Genomic DNA, 20,198 nt, shown 5'->3' with positions numbered 1-20,198 from the left:
CCGAAAATCCGAGAATATTATTACCAGCTAACATACTAATCAAATATTTCATGACCAACAATATTTTATAAAGTACTCAGATTTCATTATGAAAATAAGGGGAAAGTTACATACGTACAGAGTAATCAGAAGCAAGGAAAACAATCTTATGATTTACTCTGATACTGGAATGAATAGTTTCCTGCATGTTAGATTTTATATCACATCCTTCTCCATGGTACACTTAAGAGGAAGTATAGACTGAAAAGTAAAGAGGAATGTCCAAACGCTAATTTATCTCAATGACTGATAAACAACAAATGCAGATAAATCAGCGTTACTGAAGCAAAGGTGTTTATAGTTCGTTGCGTTTCGAACTGATTCATAGGTACGGATGCTGCCGAAACGAATTGTTCGTTTTTCTTTCACGTAGCGTTTCACGCGAGAAAGGGTTTTCTTCGAAATTCGCAGCAGTTACGAGCAGTCCTGCACCCTTTAAGCCACACGATCACTGAAATCTTACGGATGGCCTGTCGCAGGGATAATAATTCTGAGTAACCACCTTTGACCAGCAACCATTAAAAAAACCAAAGTATATTCTGTATTATAAATAAATACTGGTCTACAAAATGGCAAAATTAAGTGGGGAAGTGTTGTTTGGTGACAGAAAGTGTCAGCCTAAAACTCCAAAAATCTGAAGTTTGGCTTTAGTCGATCCTAGGACGTTATTCTCGGAGGCGCGCATATGAAAAAGCAAGTTAACCAGTAGATCTATGTTAATTTGTCAGACCTTGTATAAAGTGTTGGGTGGGACGACTATCATGTCGCCGGCCAGGGTGGCCGAGCGGTTCTAGGCGCTAGAGTCTGGAACCGCGCGACCGCTCCGGTCACAGGATCGAATCCTGCCTCTGGCATGGATGTGTGTGATGTCCTTAGGTTCGTTAGGTTTAAGTACTTCTAAGTTCTAGGGGACTGATGACCTCAGAAGTTAAGTCCCATACTGCTCACAGCCATTTTTTGACTATCGTGTCGCAGGAAGCCGAAGGCATGCCACCTGCAGTTCGACCGTGCTAAGTAATGCGCTTTATAGATCGGGTTGAGGACAGATTTACTTTTACCTTTTGCTGTGTAAATCTGCAGTCTTAATTTCGTTTCAGTAAATCATGAACCCTACCAAGAGAATGTGGTGATTAGCTCAGTACGCAGAAGCCTCCTCGTCATTTCACTGTTGTTAACTTGCGTTTTTCAGGAAACATATTCATAGAAAAACTACCGAAATGGAATGGCATATTCTACACATATGCTTTCATCTTACATGTATCCGCTAGCGCCGCTAAATGTTACATTGTCTGTTGTTACGTAAATTGCAGTTATACAGAGTGTACTAGAAATACTGTTACATTTACTGACAAGGGAACCTCCCCATCGCACCCCCCTTAGATTTAGTTATAAGTTGGCACAGTGGATAGGCCTTAAAAACTGAACACAGATCGTTCGAGAAAACAGGAAGAAGTTGGGTGTAACTATGAAAAAAATAAGCAAAATATACAAACTGAGTAGTCCATGCGCAAGATAGGCAACGTCAGGAATACTGTACGCTCAGGAGCGTCGTGGTTTCGTGGTCAGCGTGAGCAACTGCGGCTTGAGGGGTCCTTGGTTCAAGTCTTCCCTCGAGTGAAAAGTTTAATTTTTTATTTTCAGACAATTATCGAAGTTCAGGCACTCACACACAATCAACTTCGCTCTCCAAAATTCCAGGACATGTTCAGATTTGCTTGGACATATGCGGGATTTGATGGTCTACACACGGTAAAATTTGAAAACGTTAAAAAATATGTTTTGACAGAGCATACGGAAAACTGTGCGACTGTGAAGCTGTTGCATTCATGCGTTGCAGTTTATGTGACAAACTCTTATGTTTTCGTCACTTTTTTGGGAGTGATTCTCACATCCACAAGAAAACCTAAATCGGGCAAGGTAGAAGAATCTTTTTACCCGTTCGCCAAGTGTACAAGTTAGGTGGGTCGACAACATATTCCTGTCGTGTGACGCACATGCCGTCACCAGTGTCGTATAGAATATATCAGACGTGTTTTCCTGTGGAGGAATCGGTTGACTTATGACCTTGCGATCAAATGTTTTGGTTCCCATTGGAGAGGCACGTCCTTTCGTCTACTATTCGCACGGTTTTCCAGTGCGGTCGCAAAACACAGACACTAAACTAATTACAGTGAACAGAGATGTCAATGAACGACCGGACACATCATAACTTTGAGAAAATAAAAAAAAGTAAACTCTTCACTCGAGGGAAGACTTGTACCAAGGACCTCTTGTTCCGCAGCTGCTCACGCTAAGCACGGGACCACGGCGCTCCTCAGCTTACACTGTCCTTAATGTTGCATATCTTGCGCGTGGACTACTCAGTTTGTATATTTTGCTAATTTTTTTCGTAGTTCCACACAACTTCTTCCTGTTTTCTCGATTGACCTGTGTTCAGTTTTTCAAGGCCTATCCACTGTGCCAACGTATAACTAAATCTGAGGGGGGTGCGATGAGGAGGTTCCCTTGTGAGAACATATGCCTGACACCAAAACAAGGAAGAAATGTCTAAGCATACCTAAGATCTATGCATGTGAAAAATGGCAAATTGCAGCATGATCTGGTTTTCACATTAAGGAACATCATATCAACCTTGGTATTTAGAACTGTTTCACTTTAAAAAATATTTCGTACAAATGTAGAACAACAGAAAGTGGAAAGAAATAAGTCAGTCCTCTACATCCTCACAGCCATTCTAACGTAGAAATAGTCTCTGTTCTGTCGACGCAATTCACTCCAGCGCTGGTAGTTTGGAAGTCACTTCGAACATAGGAGTTCTTAGACAGGAAGTTCTATTGTGTAGCTATTGAAAGACAGCGGTGTAGCGCTGTTCAAATACAACCTGCATATGATTTACTATTGTCTAGCTTGCAAAAAACCTATTGCTGTTTTCTTTCGCTAAGACTCTTTGTTTTCATAACTAGCCTAAATTCTGTATTGTGAACAGAAGAAACGTAATTTCGTGTCTCTAGTGGAGACAAAACGAGTGATCGAAGTTTAGTTTTTGCAATGGAAAGCTGACGGTTCGCACTTCAGTTGGAGCAATTATTGCTAAAACTTCAACGGCGACTATCGTCTAGGTGATGCGGCATTCCATTGCCAGAGATGGTACAAAACTGGACTTTGCAGTCAAATGTCTGAAGTCCTTCGATTAAACTGAAAAAAAACTGCTCTGAGCATAAAACTAAGATACACTCAGTCGCAAAAGTATTCGGACAGCACGTAACGGCGCATTATTTTACAGTTTTCCACATGAACAAATACAGAAATTGCACTTTGTAATGTATTTGGGACTCCGGGTACGATGTCGCAACGTGAAACACGCGTCAAATACGAAGAATTGTTGTTGGACATGTGTCTGTTACGTAATATTTCCTGAAAAGGGCATGGGAAGGTGCAACAAAAGTATTCGGACAAAGGCGGACAACGTGAGAGAATAGCTCATTCCGAGACGCACACAGACTGAAGCGACTACAGTGTGTCCGATATTGCCGCGAGACGATAGCGATGATTAGTAAACACGTATCGCGAGCCTGTAGATGTCGACGATGGGACGCAGAGGGAAGTGTTCTACGTTAGAGCAAAGACAACTTGTCGTTTATCATCACGCGAAGGGGAAAACCTGCAGGGAAATTGCCGCAGTAGTGAACATGAAGAAAAGTACAGTTCACGACATTATTAAACGGTTCGAGATAGAAGACCGATTGGAATTCCGTTGCAGTACAGGACGGCCACGGACATTTTCACAGAGAGATGATCGTGTGATTGTGCGAAATGTACAAAAGAATCCGAAAATATCTGACACACGAATTGCAAGTGAGGTGGTGGGAGACCTTGGTATAAAAGTTCATCCGGAAACCGTGCGGAGAGTACTACGACGATCGCAGTACCATGGTCGAGTGGCACTGCGAAAGCCATTCATAAATGCAGTGAACCAGAAGAAACGTATGCAGTTTGCGAGGGATTACGCCGAATACGATCAGGCTTGGTGGAATCGGGTGATTTTTTGTGACGAATGTAAATTTGCATTATGGCAAGGCGACGGAAAGGTAAACGTGTGGCGAAAAACAAATGAAGAGCTCAGTCCCAGGAACTTCAAACCAACAGTAAAGTTTGGAGGTGGGAGCATCATGGTGTGGGGATGCATGTCCGGCAATGGTGTGGTTGATTTAGTGTTCATTGATGATACGATGAACAAGGAAGCGTATTTGAATATACTGCGAGGACATTTGAAGCATGGTGCACGACATCTAGGTATTGCGAACAACTTTCATTTTTTATCAGGATAATGATCCCAAGCATACCGCGCATATTGTACAAATGTGACTGCTCTTCAATTGCCCTAAAGTACTGCACCACCCTCCCCAATCACCAGACCTTAACCCAGTCGAACATTTGTGGGATAAATTGAAAAGGACCCTCCGCGCGGACAACATCTATACGAAGGAGATCTTGAAAGAGAAACTGCGCCAAGAATGGGCAAATATAGGCCCAGATTTCACGAAAAAAACTCGTGGAAAGTATGCCTAGTAGATTGGAGGAGGTATTGAAAATGAAAGGTGGATCCACAAGGTATTGACATTTTCGTCGTACAACTTATGAACATTTATTAGACAGTGTCCGAATACTTTTGTAGCAGCAGTGTGTGCAGGATGTTTCATTTTTGTTGTTAATTTTTCTGTTCTTTATGTTTTGGGAACGAAATAATACAATAATTCTTATGTAATTAATGTTGTTACGCATATATATTGCTAATAAGTATGTTTGGGTTCCATAGTCAGCGTTTCTCGAGTACTCATTGTGAAACTTCTCACTGTCCGAATACTTTTGCGACTGAGTGTACGTGTTCCTTTACCCACAAAATCGGAGGTGACTTAGTCTGCAATAACCTTGAATGCTCCGTTTATGAACTGTTGTACTGTGCAGGTGTGTGTGAATTATGTTCGTTGTTTGAAGTATTTTCCGAGGATTCGACAGACTGTGTATTTCACGGAATTTCGCGGGAATGGCGGTTCCGTACTCCTGCACTCTGTTTCAGAGGCTGCCTCGATCGCCTGCCTCAGGGGACACCAGTGACGAGCCCAGACGTGATCGCTGGCTGGACTCGAATCAACTGAGCGCTACAGTTGACAGCGCGCCGCTATTTATACCCAAGATCGATCCCCGGCAACGCCCACGCCCTCTCTGAAACCGGGCCTCCCTCCGGCGAGTGATTCGTCGCACCTTTCATCAGATATCTGTAATTTAGTTTTTGCGATGTGGATGTCAGCCTAAAATACGCGAATTGCTTATGCGTGACGCCCATTGTCAACGAAAAACGACGGTTTATTTCTCTTAACAACAAAAAAAAAAATTAAGTTGAATTCTGTATTCCCATTCGAGAGAGCGGTGTTGAAGTAGTCCGTGGCGATATTCAGTTCGTGATGTGTGTTAACAGAGACGGCAAAATAAGGAGAATATCAAGTGATTGGGTAGCGACTGGCTTTCTCTGATACTTGGCGGTAGTAGGTAAGCATCGTGGCGCGACTTGGTGCACGATACGAGAAGGGGCGTTTAGTGCCCGTCAAATGCTCACTGATGTTAATTGACTGCATTAGAGACTGGTGGAGAGTGAGCCATTGCACTATTGCAGACCGGAACAATATCACCTTGAGAAGATTTTCACTGATCGGACTGGAGTATGATTTCCCACATCCCAACACAATAATTACTTTATTTTACGAAGGTCGTTCAATAAGTAACGCCTCACATTTTTAAAAGCCATTAACATATATAGACAAACGTCATTGTTTCTGCTTCACATCTGATGTTTGTTCTGTGTGCCCGTGAATTTTCGAACCGTTCTGGCAGATGGCAGAGCCGTAGTACAGCGTGAAAATGACGTCTACATACGCCCCACGTTGAAAGCAGCGTGCTGTTATGGATTTCTTGTGTGCAGAAAAAGGACCGTGGTGAACATTTATACAAGTTTGTGTGCAGTGCATGACGATGCTGCAGTTGATAGGAGTACAGTTGGGCGATGGGTACAGAATGCTACAGCCTCAGAAAATGCGGAAACAGAGCTACATGATAAAAAAAAAATGGTTCAAATGGCTCTAAGCACTATGGGACTTAACTTCTGAGGTCATCAGTCCCCTAGACTTACAACTACTTAAACCTAACTAACCTAAGGACATCACACACATCCATGCCCGAGGCAGGATTCGAACCTGCGACCGTAGCGGTCGCGCGGTTCCAGACTGAAGCGCCTAGAAACTCTCGGCCACTGCAGCCGGCAGCTCCATGATCAGCCACGCTCGGGGCGTCCGGTCACAGCCACTACTCCAGATATCCAGACATCCAGACATGCTGAATCGTGCGGGTGCCATTATTCGTGCCGACCGGCGCATCACATCTCGACATTTGGCTCTACAGCTGTCGGTCAGCATTGGAAGTACGTCTGCAATGATCGAGACTCTCGGATAATCAAAGAGGTGCTCACGATGGATTCCACGAATGCTCACAGCGGACCACAAGTTTTAAAGAAATACCATTTCATCTGAGCTGTTGGAGCGTTTTGAGACCCAGAGAGAGGCCTTTCTGTCACCGATCTTTACGGGGACGAAAGCTGGGTGCAATGCTTTGCGCCAGAAACAAAATGGCAGTCCATGGAGTGGCATCATCCTTATTCACCACAAAAGAAGAAATTCAAGACAACAATGAAGGGCGGGGGTGTGGCAAGGGGGGCGCCATGGGGGCTGTCGCCCCCACCCCTCCCCAAATAGAGTATCATATTACACAGGATAAAATGACTTCAGAAATCGGCAAATATATTACTTCAACAGATTCAATTTTTTTAATAATTATGTAGCAATATAGGTTGCAATGTATTTCAAACACATTTTAACAAATGAATAAGAGCGGCAAATAGTTTACTATTTAAACCAGTAAATATCATTTAAATTAAAATGTACGTCTTATTATTTATTAATACACATTGGATTTATATTAATTTATCACTTACAATAATCGAGAAAGCTAAATATGCCGGGTACCCCTACCAACACTTAAATTGCTAACCCAAGACAAAAACTTCTAAATCGCCTGACACCTGGGTGAAATGGTGTTATTTTCCCGGGCACACACATTTCTGTAGACGCGTTGCAGTGCTGACGACGCCCAAGTTTTTCGCACCACTTGAAGGTCTCATTCCTGCATACCGTTTAAAATACAATGAGGATGAAGTGATCGAGGCATCCAAGAATTATGAACAGTTTTTGGAGAGTTCTTCGCTTTTAATGACAGGAGAGCTTAAACTATAGAAGAGAAAGTGGTTCAAAAATGGTTCAAATGGCTCTGAGCACTATGGGACTCAACTGCTGTGGTCATCAGTCCCCTGGAACTTAGAACTACTTAAACCTAACTAACCTAAGGACATCACACACATCCATGCCCGAGGCAGGATTCGAACCTGTGACCGTAGCGGTCCCACGGTTCCGGACTGCGCGCCTAGAACCGCGAGACCACCGCGGCCGGTGAAGAGAAAGTGGATTGATGAAAGTAAAGACTTGAAACTGCAACTGAAGTTTTAAAGAACTGTGACAAGCTTTTTTCCCAAATGTACATGTTTTACTTCAAATATTTGGGACTATTCCTGTTACCAACATCGGTCCTGAACTTTCTCTTCTACTCTGAGACGAATAAAGACTTACTTGCGTAAAACAATGGGGCAGGTGAGACTAAATGGATTGGCTCCGGCAAATATCCATAAAGAAAGAGATATAGACATTGAAAATATCGTTGACGTATTCAGTAAAAAGAAACAGAGACGAATGAGCATGACAAATTGGGCAGAAGACGGAAATATCCAGTGAATTTTGTTACAGATTTTTTTTATATTCATATCAATTTAGAGCTTTTACATTCATATCATCTTCTGTATCCAGATAATTAATGACAATTTACATGTTGTAAGTTGACCTTTTTTGTGATTTATGTAACTTATAAAATCTCCCACGTTAAAATAAGTTTTTCTTAACCTGTACTACTCCAAAACAGTTACCAAAAACTACTTTAAGCAACACCAAATTCTGCCAATTTGTCGGTTGAGGACCCCAACTCTCCTTTTGTCCTTTTGTTAAGCGATATTCCATTCTCTTAAACACCCTCCTCCCCCACCCCCCAATTAGCCCACCCCCCAATTAGCCCCCCCCCCCCCCTTGACCGACTTCTAGCATCGCCCATGAAGACAAACCCCTCTGCCGGAAAAGTCATGGTGACAGTCTTCTGGGATTGTAATGGCGTCATTCTCGTGGATATGATGCCAAGAGGGCCAACCACCAATTCAGAGGTAAACGTGAAGACCCTGAATAAATTCAAAAACCATTTCCGACGTGTTCGATAGACCAAGAGGCCAGAGGAAATCTTGCTCCAACACGATAATGAACGCCCACGCGGAAGTCTGAAAACCCGGGAACATAACGCCAAATTGGGTTAGACATCTTTGCCTCATCCATCCTACAGTCCAGACCTGGCACCCTCGGACTTTCAGCTGTTTGGGCCGCTTAAATATTCTCTACGGGAATCAAACTTTGAAGATGACGAGGGTGTCAGTCATGCAGTGAAAACATGGCTACTCTTTTAGGACAAGAGCCTTTACCAGCAGGGAATACATGCTCTTCCACAACGTTGACGTACCGTCATAGCACGTGATGGAGACTACGTAGAAAAATAGAACATGGACAAGACATTTTGATGTATATTATCACAAAATTCTGACTCTTAACAATAAATGTTCTGAGAAAAAAGATGTATTGCATTACTTATTGAATGACCCTCGTACCATGCTGAAAAAAAAAACAGTCAGCTCCAGTGTCTTCTGTCAGTCGTCTATACGCTAAACAATAATTCGTCATGTCTTCTTTGCCGAACTCATCCCATTCCTACTCAGTCGCTGCTGGTGCAATGGATGTACGTCGTGTTTTGCTCTCCTTGTTAATATAAATCGTTAAGCCGAATATCGTACTAGACTAATTTGGACAACCAAAATTCAATCTCAAAAACATTTTCTTTGCAACAAGAAACAAACTGACATGTTATGTTAACCCTTGGTGTCTAATGTGAAACATATAGTTAACAGCATTTCTTTGGGTTGAATCCACTTACACATTTAGAATGCGAACTTACAAATATCTATCCTAACGCTAGAGATAATGCGTCTGACAACTGTTACGGTAGAGACCTGGTATAATGAGGAGAGTGAAATACAAATCCGGCTGCACGCGAGGCAATATGCATTCTATTTCTTCGCATGTTAGGAGGGAACTGAACACCGTACCGGTATCCTTAGTTTCAGTTATCCTGAAAGCGCATAAAAAAATTGCGTTTCAACTGGTGTTAAATAGCCCAAGTTAGTTTGTAGCTGCATCCTGTAGACGACCAGAACGTTTAAGTAGTCTGTTACACTGTTGAACACTTCCTTTTCTCGGTAACCATACACCACATCACACTGCGCATACGGTGGTCACAGAATAATGCAAATTTGTATACGCATGCGAAGGAAAACGATTCTCAAGCTAGACATGCAAAGAAATTTAACATAGTGGTAAGGTATACAAACTCAAAGAACGGTAGGTTTTTGGTGTTCATAAGGTAACGACTGAAGAAATACTTGTCTTTTCTTGCAGGAAAACTACGCAAGAAGGTTTATTTATATTTTCAATCACTGGGCGACTACATTCAGATAGAAAAGCTAGTAATAAAATGTCGTACTAGGTTCAGGAACGGGAGGTCTGTCCACCAACTATTGATGCCAAGTTGGACACAAAATTCGTTTGTAATTACTGTGCATGTATTCATGCTTCTGATTTTAGAGAATATGAAATATTTTAATTTCACACCATGAAGATGGGGCAAAACGCTGAATTCTTACTGTGTAATTGCAACTTTCAAACAAAGGCACGTAAATTAAGTTCAGCGGCACTCAAGTCCCTGGTGGCAGGCAGGATGCTAATAATAGCGGCCTCTTCTTCTTCGCTGGGGGCACTCAGACAAATTACAACCCTGGCCGCAATGCTGTACGATGGAAAGGCACTTCACATAATTGGCTGAAGATTTGGGGCACAGAACATATTTTGTCACCGAATAGTGACAGGCTGATATCGCGGTTATCGGTCGGGGTTCCGGAAAAAGAGCCAGCCATTCCTTCACCAGTATTCAGAAATCAGCTGATGCATTACTATACGCATGCATTCCAAGGACATACCGAGTCAGTGCTGGTCGTACTAACTATTAGCAACAAATGGATAATATTAAAATTGTATACAATCATAAGGGGAAAAAACATTGTTCTATTCATATTCTCACCTGTCGCTGACGTTATGAGGGCTTGATGACAGTATTAAATAAAAACTTGCTTGCAGAAATGATCGTTCGTGCTTTCATTTAGAACTTACTTCTTTCTTCAGTTACCATGCAGTCTTGAACCAGAGATATGGTGGTAGTTGTTGGTAGTTCTACAAAGAACTGGATCTCGACTTTCGTTTGTATTTTACATGCCACTTATCATTAGTACGTCAGTAGAGCTAAAGACATCACATGGGCGTTATGCATTTTTAATGGGGGACAGTTTACCTGGACACTTCGTTGCCGCTGAAGTGACATAGCTAAATGAGAGGTATCAGGAAAATATAGTTTACAGGTTATCTGGCTGTGAGCATGCCTAAAAAGGTTACCTAGTAATACCTCTTATAAACTTGTAATTATGCTGACACACTGTGGCTCTTGTCACTTTTTTCGTCGGGAACTGGCAGACATTGGTGTCATTAGAAAAGAAATCTGTTTGAGTCCTCAAACAACGTTAAAGACATAGGCTGACCGTTAGTGTTCTAAATGCCTACCACAGAAGAGATGGAAATCAGTATGTGTGGTAGGGCTATATCGAGAGCATGTCAGTGATTCACTTCTCGGCAGATAATCACAGAAGCATTTTGTGGTAGGAGAATCACAAATGATAGGATCGGTCAGCATTTCACACGACAAATGCAATAAATATTACAAAGGGACGTCTAGACTGTTAGAGACGAAAACAAACTCAGGCTGTTTAGGGATTCTCTGCGGCTGAATCTGAGGCTTGCTCTACAACACCAGGACACCTCCATCGAAGAAATACGTGCAGTGCGTATCATTGTAATTGTCTGTTGAATGAAACTGGATCACGGAAACTCTTGTTGTCCCCATTTTTTTTACTTACGATCGCATTTGGATAACGGGCAAATGAACAAAAATGAGGCCCATGTTCATTCAGAATTTCCTGTAGTATTTTTGTCATGTTTCCACTAGAGACATTGATACCTCATATATGAACATCAACAAAAGCAAAACGAGGATAATGGAATGTAGTCGAATAAAGTCGGGTGATGCTGAGGGAATTAGATTAGGAAATGAGACAATTAAAGAAGTAAAGGAGTTTTGCTATTTGGGGAGAAAAATAACTGATGATGGTCGAAGTAGAGAGGATATAAAATGTAGACTGGCAATGGCAAGGAAAGCGTTTCTGAAGAAGAGAAATTTGTTAACATCGAGTATAGATTTAAGTGTCAGGAAGTCATTTCTGAAAGTATTTGTATGGAGTGTAGCCATGTATGGAAGTGAAACATGGACGATAACTAGTTTGGACAAGAAGAGAATAGAAGCTTTCGAAATGTGGTGCTACAGAAGAGTGCTGAAGAATAGATGGGTAGATCACATAACTAATGAGGAAGTATTGAATAGGATTGGAGAGAAGAGAAGTCTGTGGCACAACTTGACCAGAAGAAGGGATCGGTTGGTAGGACATGTTCTGAGGCATCAAGGGATCACCAATTTGGTATTAGAGGGTAGCGTGGAGGGTAAAAATCGTAGAGGGAGACCAAGAGATGACTACACTAAGCAGATTCAGAAGGATGTAGGTTGCAGTAGGTACTGGGAGATGAAGAAGCTTGCACAAGATAGAGTAGCATGGAGAGCTGCATCAAACCAGTCTCAGGACTGAAGACCACAACAACAACATTAAGAAGAACAGTGTGTATCAGGAGATAGGAAATTGTCTTAACACCATGATGCACTGCTACTGACAATAGCTGCCATTGGGTTTGAGAGGGATCAGTTAAATAACGTATAAAATGTGTCGTAATAAAAAGACGCCTAAAGGAAGGAGTTGAAGCATCATCGCAAAGAAGGAAACAACAATGAGAAGGTTGCGCGAATGCTCAGAGGCGATAAGACTATAATAACTGTAATAACAACACATTCATGTATCTGGCCTGTATAAATAAATGTATAATCGAAACTATGAACCTATGCGTGACTGAATCTCATGGAATAGACCCATTCTAGACCAAGAGGAGTTTTTCACTCACACAAACCAAATTTGATAGCAGGTACGAGAAAACTACGTTATGAATTATGGGTATTTCTCCATATTTTTCTATCTGCAGTCAGGTAACATATCAGACTACGAGGGCTCACTACTTAGACGCACTGATGTTCTCTGAAATCACTGATGACTCACGGTGATTGTTTATGAATTAATTTCTTCCCCTTCCGTCACTTTTCACTATTATGTAATTATCATGACGCATTTCAGCTACATGTTGTCATCATCTAGTGCTGTTACACGTACATGAAAATTACATTAATCTGAAGTGTGCTGAGATTCATTTGCTGGGTGTGCCAATGAGGTTACGTATCAAAATACAACCCTGTACAAGAAGATACATTTATTTTAATGTGTACTTTAACAGGATAATTTCACAAATAACGCATCATAAAACCCAGTTATAGTAAGTATTAAAATAAATGTTTTTTAAGTACAGGATTATATTTCGATGTATAACCTCAGGGCACAACCAACAAATAATCCTTATGCTATTTATGATTAATGTAATGTAATGCAAATGTGATTATCAAGACCTTCTGATGGCAGCACGCCGCCGAAACGAATCATGCTAATTAAATATTAGTAAATTGTGAGTGAAGCAGTAGAAATTATTTCATAAAAAAGTCGCAGACCTCAAACATTTCTATGAAACATGGATAATTTAAATCACAGTGATTATGTTTTTAAGGAAGGTGGACTTTCCTCGCCCCCACCATCATGCCTTTCTTCATGAGGTACTTCGTTGCTTAAATTCAGTGTCACCTTCAGCTTCTGGGATAATCTATGTATGACACATTCCCGCAGCTCGAGTTATACTTCTTTCTCTTGTGAGTTATTGATCTCTGCATGCCACTATTTCCTATATGGTTTGTGCTGCTTTGTAACTGTTGATATATACATAGGGTCTAAGTCGTGATGAGGGTGCCCCTTATATTTCACAAACGGTTCGAGATATTTCGAAATAATATTTTCAAAAAGTGAAAAAGAACTGAAAAGCTCAGTATTTAGTGGTATAGTTACTACTATTAATTTTTTTATCTGACGAAATATTGAAGATATATGGGAGTATTTTTTTTTTACAAATATAACGAATAGAGGTCTTGAATAATAGGAGTACTACATAATGCATGTTACATTTGGTATTAAAGTTCGATTAAGAAAGATGGGATATGAGCCAAATAGGCCGACACAGCACAATTTCAGACCCATCTATTCCTCGCAGGCGTGGTATACCAGAGTACAGACAGCGCTGTGTGTGTTTTGTCAATGTTTGGTTTCGGTATAGTTTTGGGGGAAATTTCGCAAAACATCACTTCGCTAAATTTCCTTTATTAAGATCTCACGAATAATATTAAGTAAGGACATATTTCCTCTCAAATGAGGCATCGATGTTTCAGTGTTTCCGTTCATAAGAAGTTGCAAGTAAGCTAAAGTAGGAAGGTTAGAATTTAACGTCCGTCAATGTTGAAACATTAAAGACGGACACCAGCTCGGATTGGACTACCGTAGGGGACGAACTGGTCAAGGATAACTGTGCTGATTTTGGCTGGAAGAGAGAATCAGGGATTTTAGCCCCCATCTTTGTGAATCCATTGTTTCAGCCAGAACCCTGCCTCGTTCCGTAAATCTACATTGAGAACGTGGTGAAATACTCGCCCCGTTACGAATTACCACATAAAACATAAAACATAGTTTCTATATCTTGAAGCGGTTGTGAAATACGAGAGATGTCCCTTCTGCCCGAGACTCACTATATATAACAAACGGAGATAGACTGCTGAGTATTTCAGCCAGTGCATTTAAAGAATGCAGTGTGGTGAAATCCTCCCAGGAAGGTTCCACATACGAAGTTCGTCACACACTCATGTCCATAAGTCAAGGGGTTTTCGAGAACCACGAAACCACATTGGCTGATGGGTAATCCGTGCGGACTGACGTGTGGTGGGATAACACGGAATAACTTGACACGCAAGGTGCACCGGTGTGGCTACAGCAGTCCGTGTCTACATCTGCAGACATACTACACAGTACGTGGCTGACGCGATTTCCTACTTCTACCAATTCGCCTATTGAGCGAGAGAAAAGTGACTGTCTGTATACGTTTGTACGCGCCCGGTTCTATCTTATCGTATTCTCATGATCTCTCCCCGAAATATACGCTGGTACAACATAGCAGCTTTACAGTCTGCCGCGAATACTGGTTTTCCAAATTTATCCAACTGTGTTTCGAGAGAACTAAGTCACCTCTCTTCGAAACATTTATGTAAGATTCAAGAGCATCTACACTTTCGTGTAGGCTATACCAACTTCTTTACGATCGAATCAGCACGTTTCTGAATAAAATCGATGTCTGACGTCGCACCTACTTGATAAAGGCTCCAAACGCTGGAGCAATGCTCTAGAATTGCTCGCACGAGCGACCTGTATACGATTTCGTTTACAGATGCACTGCATTTTCCCAGAACCCCTTCAAGATATCTAAGTCTTCCATTCGTCTCGATTAGTGCTCATTTTAAGTATTAGACCTATTCCATTCTTAGTATTACACCTGCATAATTAAATGACATGACGTGCTCAAGGTGTTCACCACAAATGTTTTAATAGTCTCTACTGTTTTTTCCCTTTTTTTCTCTCTTGAGTGTACTGGTCTGCATGTTTGAGGGTTCAGAACACCATAATCGAGTCGTAGTGAAGCAGGATGGCACAGATAAGTCAGTAGGATGACATTATGCACGGCCAGATTAGTGGTGGGCTAGAGGTCGACCTAAGTCTCCGCGATGCGGGCTAGGAGTTAAATGTCACCCGCAGCGTCGTTTCGCAGCTGTGAAGAAGATTCATCAACTGTACATGCATGCTCAACCACAAACTACAGCCCATCGCCACTTCTTCTATGAGTTCCCGAAAACATGCGACCAGTACAGCACTGCCCTGCAGTCACATGTCTGGCGGTAGACTGTGTAGGGATAGTCTGATCTGTGACCTGCCATCTCGCGACTTGGTGAATGTGTTCTTTTGAATGTTTGTCTGGCGCTCTTGGGACACCCTACAACGCTGCCAATATTGTGGAAAGTGGCCGATGTGGGGGCGTCGGTGTACTAGTCCGACGTTTCAGAAACTGTTGCAACCTTATAGACGTTTTATTTTTGTTGCTAGTTTCATCCTTGTTTAACTGAAGAAGATATGTGTTGCAGATTAGGCCAGACATTGTCACTCAGGACGTTTGATCCACAGTTATACCGAGGCTCAGAACGTCTTCACAGAAAAGTATTGTTAGGATGCATAAAAAAAGTTCACCATCAGACGACTGTACTAAAAAAAGAAGGAAAGAAGCTTAGAACTTAACGTTCCGTCGACGACAAGGTCATTAGGGACGAAAAAGCCCAACTTGGAATTGGAGAAGTATCGGGAAAGATGTCGCTCCTTTGAATCATCCCTGTATTTGTCTTAATTTTAGGAAATCATTGGAATTTGATGACTGGACGAGGATTTGAACCATCGTCCTCTCGAATACGAATCAAGTGTGTTTTCAATGTGCAGCCTCGCTCGGTGGCTGTACAAGTTTCAGAAGATAGGAACTCGTAGCAGATGCAGCCAAACGTGATCCACAGAGAGTGTCAACACCAGGAAAGTTCATCGAGTTGCAAGCTGCATATTCCTTGAGTCCTACGAAGTCTGTATGTCAGCTTTTACAACCAGTCTGGTTTCTCCATTGGCAATGCCTACATGGCACAGCGCTAGCGTTTAAGTAATTGGTGCTGTTGATGAGTCGTCACCTGAAGACTATGGAAGATGAGCGACATTCTGTAGGTGGTTCATGTCATCTGTATCGCTAGGTGTGCAACTCGATGATCGGTTTGGTCTGACTACGCTTGGTTCCACGTTGATTTGCAGTGTATGTGAGTTACGTGAGTGCAAAGAACGCACGCATTTGAGGTAGATAAACCCATATGATCTGCAGTAGTTACCTCCACACGGAAAAAAGGGGGCTTTTGGTGTGCAGTGTCACGTAGGCGAATCTTGTTCACATTCGTTGATGGCACAGTGAACAGTGGGTGTTAGACTCATATGGTGCAACAACTTGTAAACCAGATACACTTGGTTTCAGCAGGGCAGTGTTACGGCATTGCTGATTCAGTGTTATAATCAACAAGTGATTTCGTAGAGATTGTGGCCTCTTCGATCACCTGATTTATCTTCGTCTGTCTTTCCTTGTGGGGATACCTCACATACGTAGGTTATAAAACTCACCGTCACACTATTGCCGACCTATAGAAAAAAGTTGGACGATATGGTGCTGTAGTTCCTCAAAAAGCGATACAAAGTTTGTCTAAGAACATACAACTTTGTACTTTACTGTGTAATTTTACGTGTTGCCTTCACATCAACCACTGCGATTGTGGCAAGGCGACAAAGAACATTCGAAGCGTGGAAACTGAAAACGTTCTAAGTGCTACTTTTTTTCAAAAACGTGTTTCCAGTGATTTTGTGTTTTGGCACTCTGTTGCAATACCTAGATTAGTTCCACGTGTCAAACCATAGAGAAAGTTTTTCAAATATTCATTATTAGAAGGTGCACGATCTTCGTGCGAAGCAGTGGTTCCAAGTGCCATGCTGAGACTTCCTCCATTCCTCTGGGTTTGTTTGAAGAGATAACAAGAAAATTTTCAGCTGCGATAGCCATTTTACAATTACAGAGAAACGAAGAAAGGTAAGCGAGGCTCTTGTCCACAAGATTTACACAAGATTTAGTCAGCTAATCCTATGAATCCATGGCATGTAATGCCAATGCATACAACTGACTTCTTTGATTTTAGAGATGCTGTTGAAATATTTGATGTCAATGCAAAGTGTTTCATACTTATCCACCTCAAATAGCTATTAATAATTCATAACTCTGAAACAGAAGAGTGGAAAAACGACGATGTTTTCAAAAGAGGAAAGGCATTGGCAAATGTATGCTATACCGTACTTCATCTGAAAGACCAGCTATGTTTATCAGTTGCAAAACAGAAAGACCATTTGACGGAGTAACCTCAAAGGCACAGGGACTTTTTTAACTCAACTTTGCGTCATCTGCTCCCAAGGCGGGAGTTGTTTAAGAAACAGAAGTCAACATTGAGATATTTTTTATAAATTTAATTTTTCAACTTCTTAAAATTGAAAAAATCTTTTTTGAAAACTCTTTCGATTGCCTACATCGCGTGCATACAGCGAGATTCCTTGAGGATGTCACAAACTTTCAGGGACGGTGGAGAAGAGAAACATATCAATTTGAGGTAAGGAACCCTGATCCGGAAACGACCGTGCCGAAAGTTAGAAGCGAACATCGTTCTGTTAGCTTTGACAGAGAAATAAATTTTCTGGTACTCTTGTTGCGAAGATTGTACGGTAGGCAACTTTCAGAGGTGGAGGTACGAACCACAATAAATATGGGCTCTAAAATTCACACCTTAAAAGCTATAAGCACTTGTTCATCTTCTCAACTGTGAAACACATCTATTCCATCGAACAAGTGCCCATAGCGCTTGAGGCATGAAATTTAGTACCCATATTTACTTAGACTTTTTTCCTGGTTTGGTCCATATCACCTCTTCCAAAAATATTTAAACCAAAGAGCTTGGAGTAGAAGAGATGTGTCTTACAGTAGTGAACATGAACAAGTGCTTCTAGCTCTTAAAATATGCGCTTGAGAGCTTATGTTTATTAGACTTTTTTTCTTGCTTTGGCCCATGCTACCACCTCTGAAAGTTGCCTAACTTACAATCTTAGCAATAACACTACCGGTACATGTATTTCACTATCAGGGATATTAGAACGATTTTCGCATATAAATTTCGACCTGGTCGTTTCCGGATCAGGATAACTTACCTCAATATGATAATTTAATCTTACCCATCATCCATGAAAGTTTGTAACATCATCACGGTACAACCCTGCATATGGAAATTGAAATATGATGACTAAAATAGTTCCGGCTTTCAGCGCAATCATCCTCAGACTATACTCTTACGAGAGGCAAGTTGAACAATTATTGGGTGTACCATTAGCAACGATATCATGCATAAGAGAAAAGTTCATTGAAAACGTTTTTGGTTGTCACAGCACCTCAGAAATGTGACTGGTTCTGCAACATGGGTGATAAAATCGTAGTCAAATTTTCAGTTATGTTTTGGCTATGAATAGCCATAACGTACTTCGTCTGAAAGACCAGCCATGTTTATCAGTTGCAAAACAGAAACACCTCTTGATGGTGTAGCCATGTCTTCCTCAACGGCACAGGGAGTTTTTTTTAGTAAATTTTGCCACATCTGCTCCCAAGACTGGAGTTGTTTAAGAAACAGAAGTCAATATTGAGGTATTTTTTTATAAATTTAATTTTTTCCAGTTCTTAAAATTGTAAAAATCTTTTTTTAAAACTCTTTCGATTGCCTAGTCAAGTTGAATAGTCAAGTTAGCCGAACTGGACACACAGTCGTTTTATTTTGCTATCATCAAGTTACACCGTGTCACGATGCCTTTTTGACACTCGTGGTGCAGAACAAGTCTTATTTTTGTTGTGCTGTTACAACCAAAAATTTTTCTTCAATGAATTTTCCTCTTATACAAGCGCAAGTTATTGCATGATATGATTATTACAGCTACATCCAGGATTTGTTCAACTTGCTGTTCATAAGAAAACGATCTGAGGATGGTTGCACTGCAGCTGAAACTAGTTTAGTTATCATATTTTAATTTCTGTTACTGTAAGCGACTGGGCAAATAAAATATTTTTTAAAAAAATAATTTTTTAAAATTTTGAGAAATTACATATGATCATCGTTTTTTCACTCCCCGAAAATTTCAGGCATTACTAATGTTATTCTCATGTAAAAATGTGAAAGAAATGACATACTGTTTTTGCTGACTAGAGTTCTACTAGTTAGAATTATAACTGCTGTACTTGAGTTTTCACAAATAAAAAGTGGTGGCTCCATATTAATGGCACTTAGAATAAAAACTTTCTTATTGGTAATCGGAACCATCCAGTTCCCTGGTATGGCACTTGGAACGTAGTTAATAAATCACTTTCGCAAGTAGAACGCATTCCGCTTCCAGTCTTTATTTGGACGCATACACTTACAACACTTCACACTTTGCAAAGGAGAGATGCCAACAATCATTAAGCATTCCAGTTACGCGGCTAAATTTATCATTCGGTGATCCCCTATTCAAAATTTCGCACATCACCTTCTACAGCCCGTATTAACTATCTTAATGGCATTGGCCCATAGCCAGGCTTCCAGTTTACCTAATATCCGTATCACGGGATGCAGTGATGCCAGGGCACCTTTAAACCGTCAGCGGTCAAGTTGTTTCGTGGATCTCGAGAAGTCGGTGACTAACTGACATGAGTGTGTGTGTGTGTGTGTGTGTGTGTGTGTAGGACAACTGGAAGTGAACATATTTGCGACGACGAGCACAGCAGGCTGCCAGTGAAGTAAGTCGGCTACTTACGCGCCACTGGGCTGACGGGTGGGAGATGGCGCCAGAAGCACTTACCAGCTAGCGGCTCTGCAGAGCAAGCGGCCGGAAAGCGGCGCATACTGACCCTGGCGCGGTCCACCGGAACGGCAGAGTCCAGAGAGTCGTCCGATGCGGCCAGGAACTCATGCGTGCGGTACGCTAGCTCGGGGTGTTTCTTGCGGCGTGGAAGCGCCGGCTCGACGTTCCCGCCTGCAACACA

At 41.6% G+C, this 20,198-nt stretch overlaps 1 protein-coding gene across 1 annotated transcript in view; it reads right to left on the bottom strand.

Moving 5' to 3' along the window:
* LOC126298052 (misshapen-like kinase 1) overlaps positions 1-20,198 on the bottom strand; it is a 1,491,768-nt gene that overhangs the window by 472,075 nt on the left and 999,495 nt on the right. The window contains exon 5 of the mRNA XM_049989371.1: positions 20,064-20,188. Coding sequence (XP_049845328.1) covers positions 20,064-20,188 — 125 coding nt within the window. The remainder of the gene's footprint in view (positions 1-20,063; positions 20,189-20,198) is intronic.

Source organism: Schistocerca gregaria, chromosome X, assembly GCF_023897955.1.
Source record: "Schistocerca gregaria isolate iqSchGreg1 chromosome X, iqSchGreg1.2, whole genome shotgun sequence".
NCBI lineage: Eukaryota > Metazoa > Arthropoda > Insecta > Orthoptera > Acrididae > Schistocerca > Schistocerca gregaria.
This window is presented reverse-complemented; position numbering and strand designations above follow the sequence as displayed.